Source organism: Rhinolophus sinicus, chromosome 12, assembly GCF_057876585.1.
Source record: "Rhinolophus sinicus isolate RSI-liver-muscle chromosome 12, RSI-T2T, whole genome shotgun sequence".
NCBI classification, from domain to species: Eukaryota; Metazoa; Chordata; class Mammalia; order Chiroptera; family Rhinolophidae; genus Rhinolophus; species Rhinolophus sinicus.
Genome location: NC_142512.1, coordinates 57201373 through 57213550, shown reverse-complemented (window position 1 = coordinate 57213550; position 12178 = coordinate 57201373). Strand labels below are relative to the sequence as shown.

At 54.8% G+C, this 12178-nt stretch overlaps 1 protein-coding gene across 2 annotated transcripts; it reads left to right on the top strand.

Moving 5' to 3' along the window:
* The first annotated feature begins 6047 nt into the window (after positions 1-6047).
* On the top strand, positions 6048-11893 carry DUS1L (dihydrouridine synthase 1 like). Of its 2 annotated transcripts, XM_019735569.3 has the most exons (15): positions 6070-6207; positions 6375-6672; positions 7125-7368; positions 7844-7952; positions 8444-8494; positions 8803-8915; positions 9265-9347; positions 9430-9533; positions 9666-9810; positions 10040-10136; positions 10215-10303; positions 10638-10783; positions 11071-11108; positions 11343-11418; positions 11525-11893. In XM_019735569.3, exons 3-15 carry the CDS (start codon positions 7132-7134, stop codon positions 11662-11664), a joined length of 1428 nt encoding a protein of 475 aa, XP_019591128.3. In that variant the 5' UTR covers positions 6070-6207; positions 6375-6672; positions 7125-7131; the 3' UTR covers positions 11665-11893. The 2 variants fall into 2 exon arrangements, with proteins under 2 accessions (XP_019591131.3, XP_019591128.3); XM_019735572.3 differs by lacking the exon at positions 6375-6672 and having other exon boundaries at positions 6048-6207.
* Positions 11894-12178: the final 285 nt, after the last annotated feature.

Below are 12178 nucleotides of genomic sequence, written 5' to 3'. Positions count from 1 at the left end.
GACAGAAGTGCCATACAAGCCAACAATTTCGTGACTACTATGTACCCAAAAGAACTGAAAACGGATTCAAACATTCAAACGTCCTTGACATCAATGCTCCCAGCAGCAGTGCCCTTACCCACAACAGACACAACATGGAAACAACCCGAGCCCATCAACAGATGGAGGTGAGTGGATATACAAGTGTGGTCCATCCTCGTAATGGAATATCCAGCCCCCAAAAGGAATGAATTTCCCGTATGTGCTACAGCATGAATGCCGCTTGGAAACATGCCAACTAACAGTAGTGAAAGGACTCACGGAGTTGGCGTCTTAACATCAAAAATATACTACAGATTGTCATCTCATAGCAAATCCAAAGGAGGTAACAATCCTAAACTTTCATGCCCCTAAAAAAGCTCCAAATGACAGGAAGCGAAAGTTACAGACCTGAGAAGAGAAGTGGATGAATCTGCAAATAAGGGAGATCCCAAAACCCCTCTCAATAATTGATAGAAAAAGGAGACAGAAAAGGACATGAAAATGAACAACACGATAACCAGTTGGACCTGCCGTTTATCCACCCAACAACAGAATGACATTTCAGATTCCTGGGAGAATTTATCAAAAGCGTCCACATGCTGGGTCACAAAACTAGTCTTAATAAATTCCAAAGAATTCAACCTCTATAAAGTATTTTCTCTGACCACAATTGGATAAAATTAGAATCAATAATAAAAAGATCTCTAGAATATCGTCAAATATTTAGAAACCAAATAACACAGTTATACATAAAATAACCCTTGATTTAAAGAAGAGATTGAAGGAAATTAGTGTTTTGAACTGAAAGAAAATGAAAATGGCATAAAAATGTGTAGGATGCAGCTACAGCATAGAGGACATTTAGAGCAGTGAAGACCTGTGTCAAAAAAAGAATTCTCAATGACTGCAAATTCTACCTTAAGAAACTAAAACGAGTAAATGAGGCCCAAAGTAAGCAGAATAAAGGAAATAATATACACCAGGGTGAAAATCAAATAAAAAACAAATGAGGGACAACCAGTTAGCTCAATTGGTTAGAGTGTGATGCTCGTACACCAAGGTCACCGGTTCGATCCCCACGTGGGCCACTGTGAGCTGCGCCCTCCACAACTAGATTGAAACAACTGCTTGACTTGGAGCTGATGGGTCTTGGAAAAACACACTTAAAATAAATGAAAGTTTTTTAAAAAAATGAAATCAAAAGCTAGTTCTTTGAGAAGACCAATAATTCATAAACCTTAGACTAGATAGAGCTGGAAAAAAATGTAGAGAAAATACAAATTACCAATATCAAGAATGACAAGTGACATCATTAAGATTCTACACGTTAGAAGGCTACTATGGGGATATTGTGAACAGCTTTGTGCCAAACAACTTAGATGAAGTGAGCAAATTCCACACAAGACAGGAAACAGGCAACCCGAACAACCCTGCATCTATTAAAGAAAATGAACTTGTAGTTAAAACCCTTTAATTCAAGTTTATTGGGGTGACAATGGTTACTAAAGTTACATAGGTTTCAAGTGTACAATTCCGTAATTCATCGTCTAAGAGGTCTGACAATTAAGTTCGTGAACTCATCCTATAAAAAGTGCTACATATCTCACTACCGAATATCACTACAGTCACCTTAAAAGGACTCTCCCTGGGAAGCTATGCACCAACGCCAGCACCTAATCCACCCTTCAAAGCAATTTTGGAACTCTTTTTCTGGACTGGCCATCAGAGCTGTCGTCGTATTACCCTTGATGTCCTGAGTGTCAACCTTGGTGCTAACCACACTAACCAACTGAGCTAACCAGCCACCCCGAGTGCAAGATTTTTTTAAAAATTTTATTGGGTAACTTTTTTCCAGGGCCCATCAGCTCTAACTCGTTGTCCTTCAATCTAGCTGTGGAGGGCGCAGCTCAGCCCCAAGTCCAGTCGCCATTTTCAATCTAGTTGCAGGGGGCGCAGCCCACCATCCCATGTGGGAATTGAACCGGCAACCTTGTTGAGACCTCGTGCTCTAACCAACTGAGCCATCAGGCCGCCCCTTGATTTCAAGATTTTTAAAGATTTATTATAAAGCTACAATAATCAAGGCTGTTTTACGGATATCAAGACACATGATTAGATCAATGGAACAAAATAGCGAGTGGAGAAATACACTCACCCATGTAAGGACAATTGCTTCTCAACAACTGCAAAGGCAAGTCAATGGAGAAAGGATTGTGTTTTCAACAAGTGGTTCTGAAATAGTTGGATCTCCATCCGCAAAGAAAGAAAACAAAAAAGAACTGCAACCCCTACCTCACCACACATACAAAATTTAACTCAAAATGGATCACAGACCTAAATGTAAATTATAAACTGAAACTTCTAGAAGTAAATATAGGAGAAAATCTTTGTGAACTTGGGGCTACACAAATATTTCTTAGAAATGACACCAAAAGCACAATCAATAAGAAAATAAAATGTTAAATTGGATTTCATCAAAGTTTGATCATTTCTACTCTTTGAAAGACATGGTTAAAAGAGTGAAAAATGTCCAACTGTTGAAAGTATTTGCAAATCACTTTCAAACAGGAGGAAAAGATTTGTATCCAGAATTTAAAGAACTCTCAAAAGTCAAGAAGAAAACAGGGGGCCAGCCCAGTGGCTCAGGTGGTTGGAGCTCCATGCTCCTAACTCCGAAGGCTACTGGTTCAATTCCCACATGGACCAGTGGGCTCTCAACCACAAGGTTGCCAGTTCAATTCCTCGAGTCCTGCAAGGGATGGTGGGCTGCACTCCCTGCAACTAGCAACGGCAACTGGACCTGGAGCTGAGCTGCGCCCTCCACAACTAAGATTGAAGGGACAACAATTTGACTTAGAAAAAATAAATGAGAGAGAGAGAGAGAGAGAAAGGAAGAAAAAAACGGGCTGGTCTGATGGCTTAGGCAGTTGGAGTTCCATGCTCCTAACACCGAAGCCTGCCGGTTTGATTCCTACATGGGCCAGTGCCAGATGGCTCAGTTGGTTGGAGCGCGGGCTCTCAACCACAAGGTTTCCAGTTCAACTCCTCGACTCCCGCAAGGGATGGTGGGCAGCGCCCCCTGCAACTAACAATGGCAACTGGACCTGGAGCTGAGCTGTGCCCTCCACAACTAAGATTGAAGAGACAACAACTTGACAGGAAAAGTCCCGGAAGTACACTGTTCACCAATAAAGTCCTGTTCCCCTTCCCCAATACAATCTTTTTTAAAAAAAGAAAAAGAAAACAAACAATATATACCAAATGCAAGTCAGTCAGACCCATAACATAATAAGACACCTCTTATTATAAGAAAAATGCAGGTTACAAGCTACCACTCAGCGGTCATTCCTCCCGTCACATGGGCAAAGGTCAGAACACTGACTACGTGCTCTGTTGTCGGTGGCACCCCTGGGGGGGATTTAATTGTTCCACTTGTGAAATTTTCAACTTGCAATGGCTTTACTGGGACGACCCCACCCTAAGCTGAGTAGTGTCTGTATATAGAGAGATTTCCTACGCATTCCCAAGTCTTGGAACTTATACTGAATGTATACCTGCAGCAATTCAGGTGGATACCCCCAATCCACAGCCACACATGCACCAGCGTGTTCGCTGCAGCATTACTAGAAACACCTGGTCCCCAACGTGATGATTTGAAGCATGTGTATATATCGCTAGATATTTACCACAGTGAGGCTAGCACGTCCTTCACCTTGCAGAATCACCTTCGTTGTCATGATCAGAACATTCAAGGTCTACTCACTCAGCACTTGCAAGTGTGCGATATGCTGTTGCTACTTAGAATTAGCACCTGTCTGTTTGCTTCCCAGAACTTACTCATCTTGTAGCTGGAAGTTTGTACCCTTTGGTCCACATCTCTCTTTTCCCCACCCCCAAGCCCTGGCAACCACCATTCTAGTCTGTTTCTATGAGCTTGGTGTTTTTAGATTGCACATGTAAGTGAGGTTATGCCGCATTTGTCTCTGACTTAACTCACTTAGCAAAATGCCCTCAAAGTCCATCCATGTTGTCCCCAAAGGCAAGGCTTCCTTTTTCATGGCTGAGTAATATTCCACATCGCATTTTCTTTATCCACTCATCATTCGTCAGTGGACAGACACAGGTTGTTTTCCTGCCTTGGCTATTGTTTTTTTTTAAAACTACATATAGAAATTTACAGAACGTGGCAAAACACTGTGCAGGAGGTTCTGTGTAGTCTTCACCCAACTCCCCCAGTGACAACATCTTGTACATCTGTGGGACGGGATGGAAACCAGGAAGTGGGCATCAGCACAAAGAGCTCGCCAGTTTTACCTGTGTCCGTGTGTGTGTATGTGTGTGTATAGGGGTGCAATCTTAACACGTGTGGCTCTGGATCTGTACAAGCAGCACGACCAGCAAGAAAGAATTGCTCCGTCACTGTAAGGCTCCCTCCCACACCGTCCCCCAAGCCGAGCCCCTGGCATCTCTAACCTGTTCTCCGTCTCTATAATGATGTGACTCCAAGAGCAGTCTATAAATGCAACCAGACTTATTTTTGAGATTGGCTGTTTCCACCCAGCATAATTTTCCTGAGAACCATCTGAGTGCTGCACATATCGATACTTTGTTCCTTTTTAATGCTGTGTCGTATCCATGACGTGGATGTAATAATAATTCAGTCTCTCTACTTGTGGCAGGTCTATTCAGGTGTTTTATTGCTTCTTGAGTCAGTTTTGGTAGTCTGTGTGTTTTTAAGAATGTGTCCATTTCATCTAAGTTGTCTATTAATAATTACCAATGTCAGGAACAAAGGAGAGGCTATCACTATGTAACTAAAGATACCAGAAGAAAGGGGTCAACTGCCTGCTTAGAGATGGCTGTTACATTAACCTTACAGTTTGCTACTGTGGTTGCAACTGTTCTTGAGGAACACCTGTTTCAATGGGCTCCCCTCCCCCAGTCAGGCCAGCCTTCTCCAGCGTCAGCAGGGGGCTCAGGTCCTCCAGACCCGCCTTGCTCTCCTGGGACGAGATGAAAGCGGTCCCAGAGGAAACTCCAGTATCCCACTGTTCTTACTTCCTACTGATAGCCCGTAATTTGTTTTTAAGTAATGAGTGTTTCTCAAGTAATTTGTTTTTAAATAATGAGTGTTTCTCAAATGTCATATGCCTTTGGCCAACTTCCGGAGCCCTGGAGCGAGTGCTGTGAACAGTTCTGTCCAGTTTGATTGATCATTGCTTCTCCAGAAGATGTGGTGAGCTGCTTCACCTTCTGTTCCAGAAACCCCCACCCACATATGTAAACTGAACCTTTCTAGCAGCTGCATTGGAAAAGATAAAAAGGAACGCATGACGTTAATTTAACTAGTGCAAAACCCAACAATGCGAAGGCTGTGAGGCGTTGGCCTCCCCCACGCAGCTCGGGAGGCGCTGAGACCTGAGGGTACCCCGGCGTTTGGTGTGGGAGCCGGGGCAGAGCGCCTGCTGTCGCGGATGATGCTTGAAGGGATGGGGGGCTGTGCTTAACCCCCGATTGGAGGTGACGACGCCGAGGAGGCCTGACCAAGTGCCCTCCGTGTCACACAGTGGGGCTGACAGTGGCGCCACGTCCCAGTCCTGGTATCACTGTCTCCACCTGCGACACCCGAAGCACTGCTACTGGCAACGCTACCCTTTCGTGACTTTGGAGAATTCCAGTGGCCCTGGGCTGTGCCCCATCGCGCATGGCGGGCCGGCGTTAGCCTCGTGGAGACGGAGGTCGGAGGCTGTGAACTGTGCACAAGAGGAGGGAGGAGACAGGCAGGCGGCCCGTGACGCCCAGTCCGCGGGGCCCAAGGCGGCTTCCCAGGACGCGATGCTTGGCAGGGAGGAAAACAATCCTGAGAGGAGCGATCCTGCTCGGGCCGCGGGCTGGGGCGGGACTCCGGTGTGGCCGAGCAGACGTCCGGCCTCAGCCCTCCGACCCCGAGCGCGGCCCCGGCCTCGCTGGCGGGCCGCTCGGCGGCCGGGCGCGGTTTCCCGGGGACGCGTTTCCCGCAGCACCGCGCGCCGCCCGGACCTCCCTGGCGGACGCACCTTCCGGCGGCCCAGGCGCGGAGCCCTGGGCCCGGCGGCGGCCCGGCGGCGGCCTCGGTGTGGCGGTTCTGGACCCTGCGCGAGCCTGGAGCCCCGCAGGCCGCCCCAGGAGGACCTCGCCCGGACTCAGGTGGGTTTCCCGCGGGGTTTGGCCGTGGCGCCCGCGGCTCCCGAGCGCTGCCGCCGCCCGGCTCCTCCTTCACGCGGACCAGCGTGTCGGCTGCCCAGACCCACTCTGCCTTGGTGTTTTGGGGACTGCGTGGCACTTAGATGGTTTTTGTGCTTCCAAACGCACAGCTGGGCACGGCAGTTATTAAAGTGACCCCGCTGAACAGCTGCACAGTGAAGTAAGCGCCCACTGAGAAAGCCTCCGTTCCTTGGGCGCTTCGTGGTGTCGGGGGCCGGGCCGGCGGGGAAGGTGGGTCCCTCCAGGCTGCTTCTGCGGACGAGACGAGCCACAGGAAAGAGCTCTGCTTCGCGCACCTTCACTGGGAGGATGGAGGAGCGCAGGGTAGCGCTGTCTCCGTTTCGCCGACACACGGCCCAGGCTGGGACCCTCACAGCACCGGGACGGCCCCCTGACACCCGGAGGAGGGTGGGTGGGGACAGCAGGCCTGGTTGCACATCTGCCTGTGATGTGGCCACGGGGTGCTCCTGCCTTGGGCTGGGGCGGGGCGTGGGGGGCGGGTCAGGAACTTGCTTTTTATGGTGGCCTGCTGGGACCAGGCGCCCACTGGGACATGGCTCTCAGGATGTTGTTGGGTCTTGACACCAGTCCTGCCGGGCAAACATCTTAATCCCGCTAACAAGTGAGGGGTTAAGGCTCAGAGGTGTTGACTGACTTGCCCAAGGTCTCCACTGGAAGGTGATGGCACTGGGTTTCAGTTTTTGGCCTGCACCAACACATACCTTTAGTGTCCATGCTTATGACCATGGGGCAGCACTGGACTGGCTTTGGGGGGGCGGGGAGCGCGTCCTGAGCTTGGTCCTCTGCCCGCCTTGCCTCTCCTGGGCCATGGCTGAGCCCTGGGATTCTCCCCCTTGCAGCGTGGCGATGCCGAAGCTGGAGGGCTTCGAGTTCTGGAGCCGCACCCTGGGGGGGGCCCGGCACGTGGTGGCCCCCATGGTGGACCAGAGCGAGCTGGCCTGGAGGCTGCTGAGCCGCCGCCATGGGGCCCAGCTCTGCTACACCCCCATGCTGCACGCCCAGGTCTTCGTCCGCGATGCCAACTACCGGAAGGAGAACCTGTACTGTGAAGTGTGCCCCGAGGACCGGCCCCTCATCGTGCAGGTGGGCTGCCTGCCCCTGCCCTCGAGTGCCTTTCCAGAAACAGCTTCCTGATTGGAAGGGAGGACGGGGAAGGCGGGTGGGCCATAGAAGCGCCAGGCGCACCTACATCTGTTTCCCAGGGAGCTGGCTCAGACCTTGGTGAATGGACAGGTAGGTGCCACGAAAGGTCCAAAGCCGTGTGACATCACCCCACTTGCTGTCTCCGGTTAGAAAGAATGGCTGCCCTCAGGAAAGTCAGTGACACTGGTTTTCTGTTACAACTGACAGAAATTCTGTGAATCTGTAATGCACTTTCCTGGTGGTGTGGGGATGTGTCCTAACTTCGTCGTTTCAGAAGCATTTAGGACAGGACGCCATCCTATAGTCAACCCCCGGAACCACCCCACCACGGTCCCATGTGAATCCTTGTGGAGCTAGGTGGCCAAAGGGACTAGAGCCTGGCTGGGGTTTGTGGTGACAGGCCTGTCTTTTCCAGTTCTGTGCCAACGACCCAGAGGTGTTTGTACAGGCAGCTCTCCTGGCTCAGGGTTACTGCGATGGCATCGACCTGAATCTGGGTTGCCCACAAATGATCGCCAAGCGAGGTGAGTTGGGGCCCAGTGTCATGTCTAGCAGTTGCTTCAGGCCGGGGTGAGGGGACCGCAGGGCTGCCCTCCTTGGGCGCAGAGCGTGGGGACAGGGTTCTGCGGGCTCTCAGAGGGTCCTCACTTCCTCTAGTGCTTGGGAGGTTGTTGGGCTCCCTCTGGATAAATGTTTTACTGGAAGGAGGTCCCTGTCACATCCTTGGCTGCCGTGCCCCTCATGTGGGGCTTGGCTTTTCCTCCTCGCTGGGCCTGAGAAGTGGCTGGTTGGGCAGAGGCCGTGCGGGATGGGCCTTGCTTCAGCACCCTTGAGCTCAGGCAGCTGGACAAGTCTGGTGCCTAGAAACTGCCCCGCTGAGACACCCCCTCCTGGGGAGCCTGTGGGGGTGGTGCTCAGGAGGCCCCAGCCCAGGGCTCTGGACGAGCGTGCAGGCCCTCACGGCCTGCGTGGACGTGAGGGGAGGAGAATGCAGAGCACATGCTGTCATTTGCAGGCCACTACGGAGCCTTCCTACAGGACGAGTGGGACCTGCTGCAGAGCATGAGTGAGTCGGGCGCATGCGGGGTGAGCGGGCGGATGACAGGGCCGTGGGCAGCAGAGTCCTGGCCGCAGTGCGCTCCTTGCTGTAGGTGGAGGCTGTGCAGAGGCACCTGTCCCATGCCAGAGGGCAAGTGTCCTTGCCCAGCTCTGGCCCCTCCTATGTCATGGGGGACAAAGGCGGCTCTCAGCTGCCGTCAAGTGGGGACCATGTGTTCGGGGCCTTTGCTCCCTTGGGGGATTAGCCGTGCATCCCCACAGCCTGCCTGAGGGTGAAGGCCACAGTTCTCAGAAGCCAACTCTCCTTTCCCCCAGTTCTGCTGGCCCACGAGAAACTCTCTGTCCCTGTCACGTGCAAAATCCGTGTCTTCCCAGAGATTGACAAGACCGTGAGGTATGCCCAGATGCTGGAGAAGGCTGGCTGTCAGGTGAGCGGGCCATGGGCTGTTCCCCACCCCGTGCCTGGGGGGCCCTGACTCCAGGAACTACCCACAAGCAGCTCACCCGGGAGGGGTGGGGGGTGGACAAGAATCACGGTGACCTTGAGGCAATGCTTGATGAGGGAGGCAAGTGCGGGGTGGGGGTGGGGTGGGGGTGGGGTGCTGGGCCCCTCTCCCTCCTCCCCTCCCCATCAGCTGGCCCCAAGTGCAGCCTAGGGCACCTGGGTCTTCTGGGGGCAGGGACAGAGCTAGGCACTGTGTGGGCGGCTGGTGCACAGAAGCCAAAGGGGAGGGCCCTGTGGGCTTGGTGTGGGGCTGAGCCAGGCGTCTGTCGTAGCTGCTGACAGTGCACGGGCGCACCAAGGAGCAGAAGGGGCCTCTGTCGGGCTCCGCGTCCTGGGAGCACATCAAGGCTGTGCGGTGAGGGGACGTGGCGGGCACCCGGCCGGGGAGGGGGGGGTTGGGCCTGCCACCGGGCTGAGTGCCGCACTGCTCCCCGCAGCAAGGCCGTGGCCATCCCCGTGTTCGCCAATGGGAACATCCAGTGTTTGCGGGACGTGGAGCGCTGCATCCAGGACACGGGGGTGCAGGGCGTCATGAGTGCAGGTGAGGCTGTGCGCCCCCCACACTCACACACACAAGCAGCCTGAGCGGGGCCAGCCTTGCCCTGTATGTGGGGTGGGGGTGGACGTGCCCTGGGACAGGAGGGCCCACAGCCTCAAGCCCCTCCCCCTGCAGAGGGCAATCTGCACAACCCCGCCCTGTTCGAGGGCCGCAGCCCGGCCGTGTGGGAGCTGGCTGAGGAGTACCTGGACATCGTGCGACAGCACCCCTGCCCCCTGTCCTACGTCCGGGCCCACCTCTTCAAGCTGTGGCACCACACGTGAGTCGCCCCGCCAGGCAGATGCTGTGGGTCTGAGCCCTACCTGGGGCCTTGGGGGTTTTAAGAGGGAGCTTTCTGGAAAGTTTGCCACCAAGTCAGGTCTGGAAGGGACAGGGTGACAGGTCAGGCGGGAAGCCTGGGGAGGAAGAGAGGCAGTGCCCTGTGTCCAGGGCTCAGGGTGGATGGTGAGCTGGGTGGTGGGCCCACCGTGACAGGGCGTCTGTCTCAGGCTGCAGGTGCACCAGATGCTTCGAGAGGAGCTTGCGAAAGCCAAGACCCTGGAGGGCGTGGCGGCTGTGAGCTGGGAGCTGAAGCTGCGGTGTCAGGCACGTGCAGGGCTGGCGAGATGCCCAGCGGGTGGGAGGAGGCTTGGGTGCTGACGACGGCCCCCTGGGCTTTTGCAGGAGGACATGGCCAGGCAGAAGGAAGGGGAGAAGCCTGCGGGCGGCTTGCCTTTCTTCCACTGGATCTGCCAGCCCTACTTCCGGCCAGGGTGAGCTCCCACAGGCACTGGGCTGTGGCCCATGAGCCAGGAGGGGTGACACAAGGGCTGGGGAGGGCAGTGCCACTCAGCCCCATCCTGCTAGGTGCCCAGTGGATCTCTCATCAGCAGATGCTTAGTTTTTAAATCTTTACGTCTAGCCCTGGGTGGATTTGTCCTGGGGTCAGTCAGGAGGGTGACCCTTGGATCCCCTCTGGGCTCTCAGAGGCAGGGCCAGGCTGCGGCTCAGTGGCTCAGAACCTAGGGTCCCAGTGTCCCGACCTCTGTGCCAGCCCAGCCCCAGCAGCCCGAGAGCTGAGCTCTGCCCACTGCCCTTCCCTTTCAGGCCCAAGGAGGGGAGCAAGGAGAACGGGGGTGCTGGCAGCAAGCGGGCCCTGGAGGAAGAGGAGGGCAGCATGGACGTCTTGTCCAAGAATAAGCAGAAGAAGCAGCTGAGGAACCCTCACAAGACCTTTGACCCTTCACTGAAGCGTAAGCTGCTCTTGCTGTGGGGCCATGGGAGGGGGCCACCCCCATGTGGATCTTAGCAAGCCATAGGGGAGACCAGCAGGAAGGGCCCTGTGACCCTCCCACACGCCCTGGAGAGACCCAAGTGGGAGATGCAGAGATGGGCATGGAGCCTGGAAGGACCAGGCCTGCCACGTGCTCGGGCCAGGCGGCCACCGTGAGCAGGGACGCCTGCTAGGGGCTTCGTGTGGGAGACAGCAGTGGTGGGGGCGCACCTGTTCAATCAGGACCTTCTTGTGTTCTTTTCCCAGCAAAATATGCCAGGTGTGATCAGTGTGGGAACCCAAAGGTGAGTCAGCCCTGCCGCGCTGCCCAGGGCAGAGCTCAGCCCCAGGGTCAGCAGGCAGGGTGGTTCCTGCTGACACTGTCTTAGAGTCCCTGGGACCCACGGGAGCGGTTCTCCCCTGTCTGCCGAGGGTGCTGCCTGTGCCCCTCGGAGTCTGGGAGGGAGGCCCTGGCCTGGGGAGCAGGCCACTCAAGCTAAGAGTTGTGCGCACGGGCTCACTGGCTTTCCTGTGTCCAGGGCAACAGATGTGTGTTCAACCTGTGCCGGGGCTGCTGCAAGAAGCGCGCTTTCAAAGAGATGGCAGACTGCCCAGGTGAGGGGCGCCCGCCGCCCTCAGCCCCTCCCCTGACCCCTGTAGGCAGGACAGCTGAGGTCTGGGCCTCCTAAGCCCCATTTCTCACCCCCACCCCCTCTGCCAGGTCATGGATTGCTTTTTAAAACCAAACTGGAGAAGTCTCTGGCCTGGAAGGGGGCCCAGCCCCGGCTGCAGGACCCTCAGCAGGCTGGGCCTGGGGAACCTGGGGGCTTGCCTGAGGTCCTGGGTGGTGCGCTGGCCTGACGAGCCCCAGGACTGCTGCCAAAGCCGCGGAGTCCCACTTAAGGAAACGCCTTCACTCAGGGAGTCCTCTGCTACTTCACATGGAAGGACCAGCTGACCGTCTGCCCCTCGCCCACCTGCCCTGGGGGCCTGGAAATGCTGCACCAGCGAGCAGGCTCCCAGGCTGGACCTGCCCTGTCCTCGCAACTTGTGTGTGTTCAAAAGTGAACAATAAATCACTTCAAAGATACGCACGCAGAGAACCGACCTATGATGTCCCCAGGCCCAGCAAGACCCCTGACCCTGACCACGAGCTGGGAAGGTGGGAGTTGGGCCAGGCAGACAAGCAAAGAACCTTCTGCCTTGATATTGTCATAGCCCAAGACTTCCCTAGACAAGCCTCAGCCCTGCAGAGGGAAGGCTGGGGCTTAGCTCCCTCCCCTCCACCCCTGCCTTGCCACCGAAACATGAGGCAGGGGCAGCCCAGGGATAAGGCCCAGGCCCTGCCCCAAAGCCTGGCCCCAGGGAGATGGAG

What these genes read in the sequence shown, in the direction of transcription:
- DUS1L (XM_019735572.3), top strand. Translation starts at nt 7,132, where the DNA reads ATGCCGAAGCTGGAGGGCTTCGAGTTCTGGAGCCGCACCCTGGGGGGG. An exon ending in GGACCTGCTGCAGAGCATGA is followed by an intron (nt 8,495 to 8,802) that starts GTGAGTCGGGCG and finishes CCTTTCCCCCAG; the next exon opens with TTCTGCTGGCCCACGAGAAA. An exon ending in GAGCACATCAAGGCTGTGCG is followed by an intron (nt 9,348 to 9,429) that starts GTGAGGGGACGT and finishes TGCTCCCCGCAG; the next exon opens with CAAGGCCGTGGCCATCCCCG.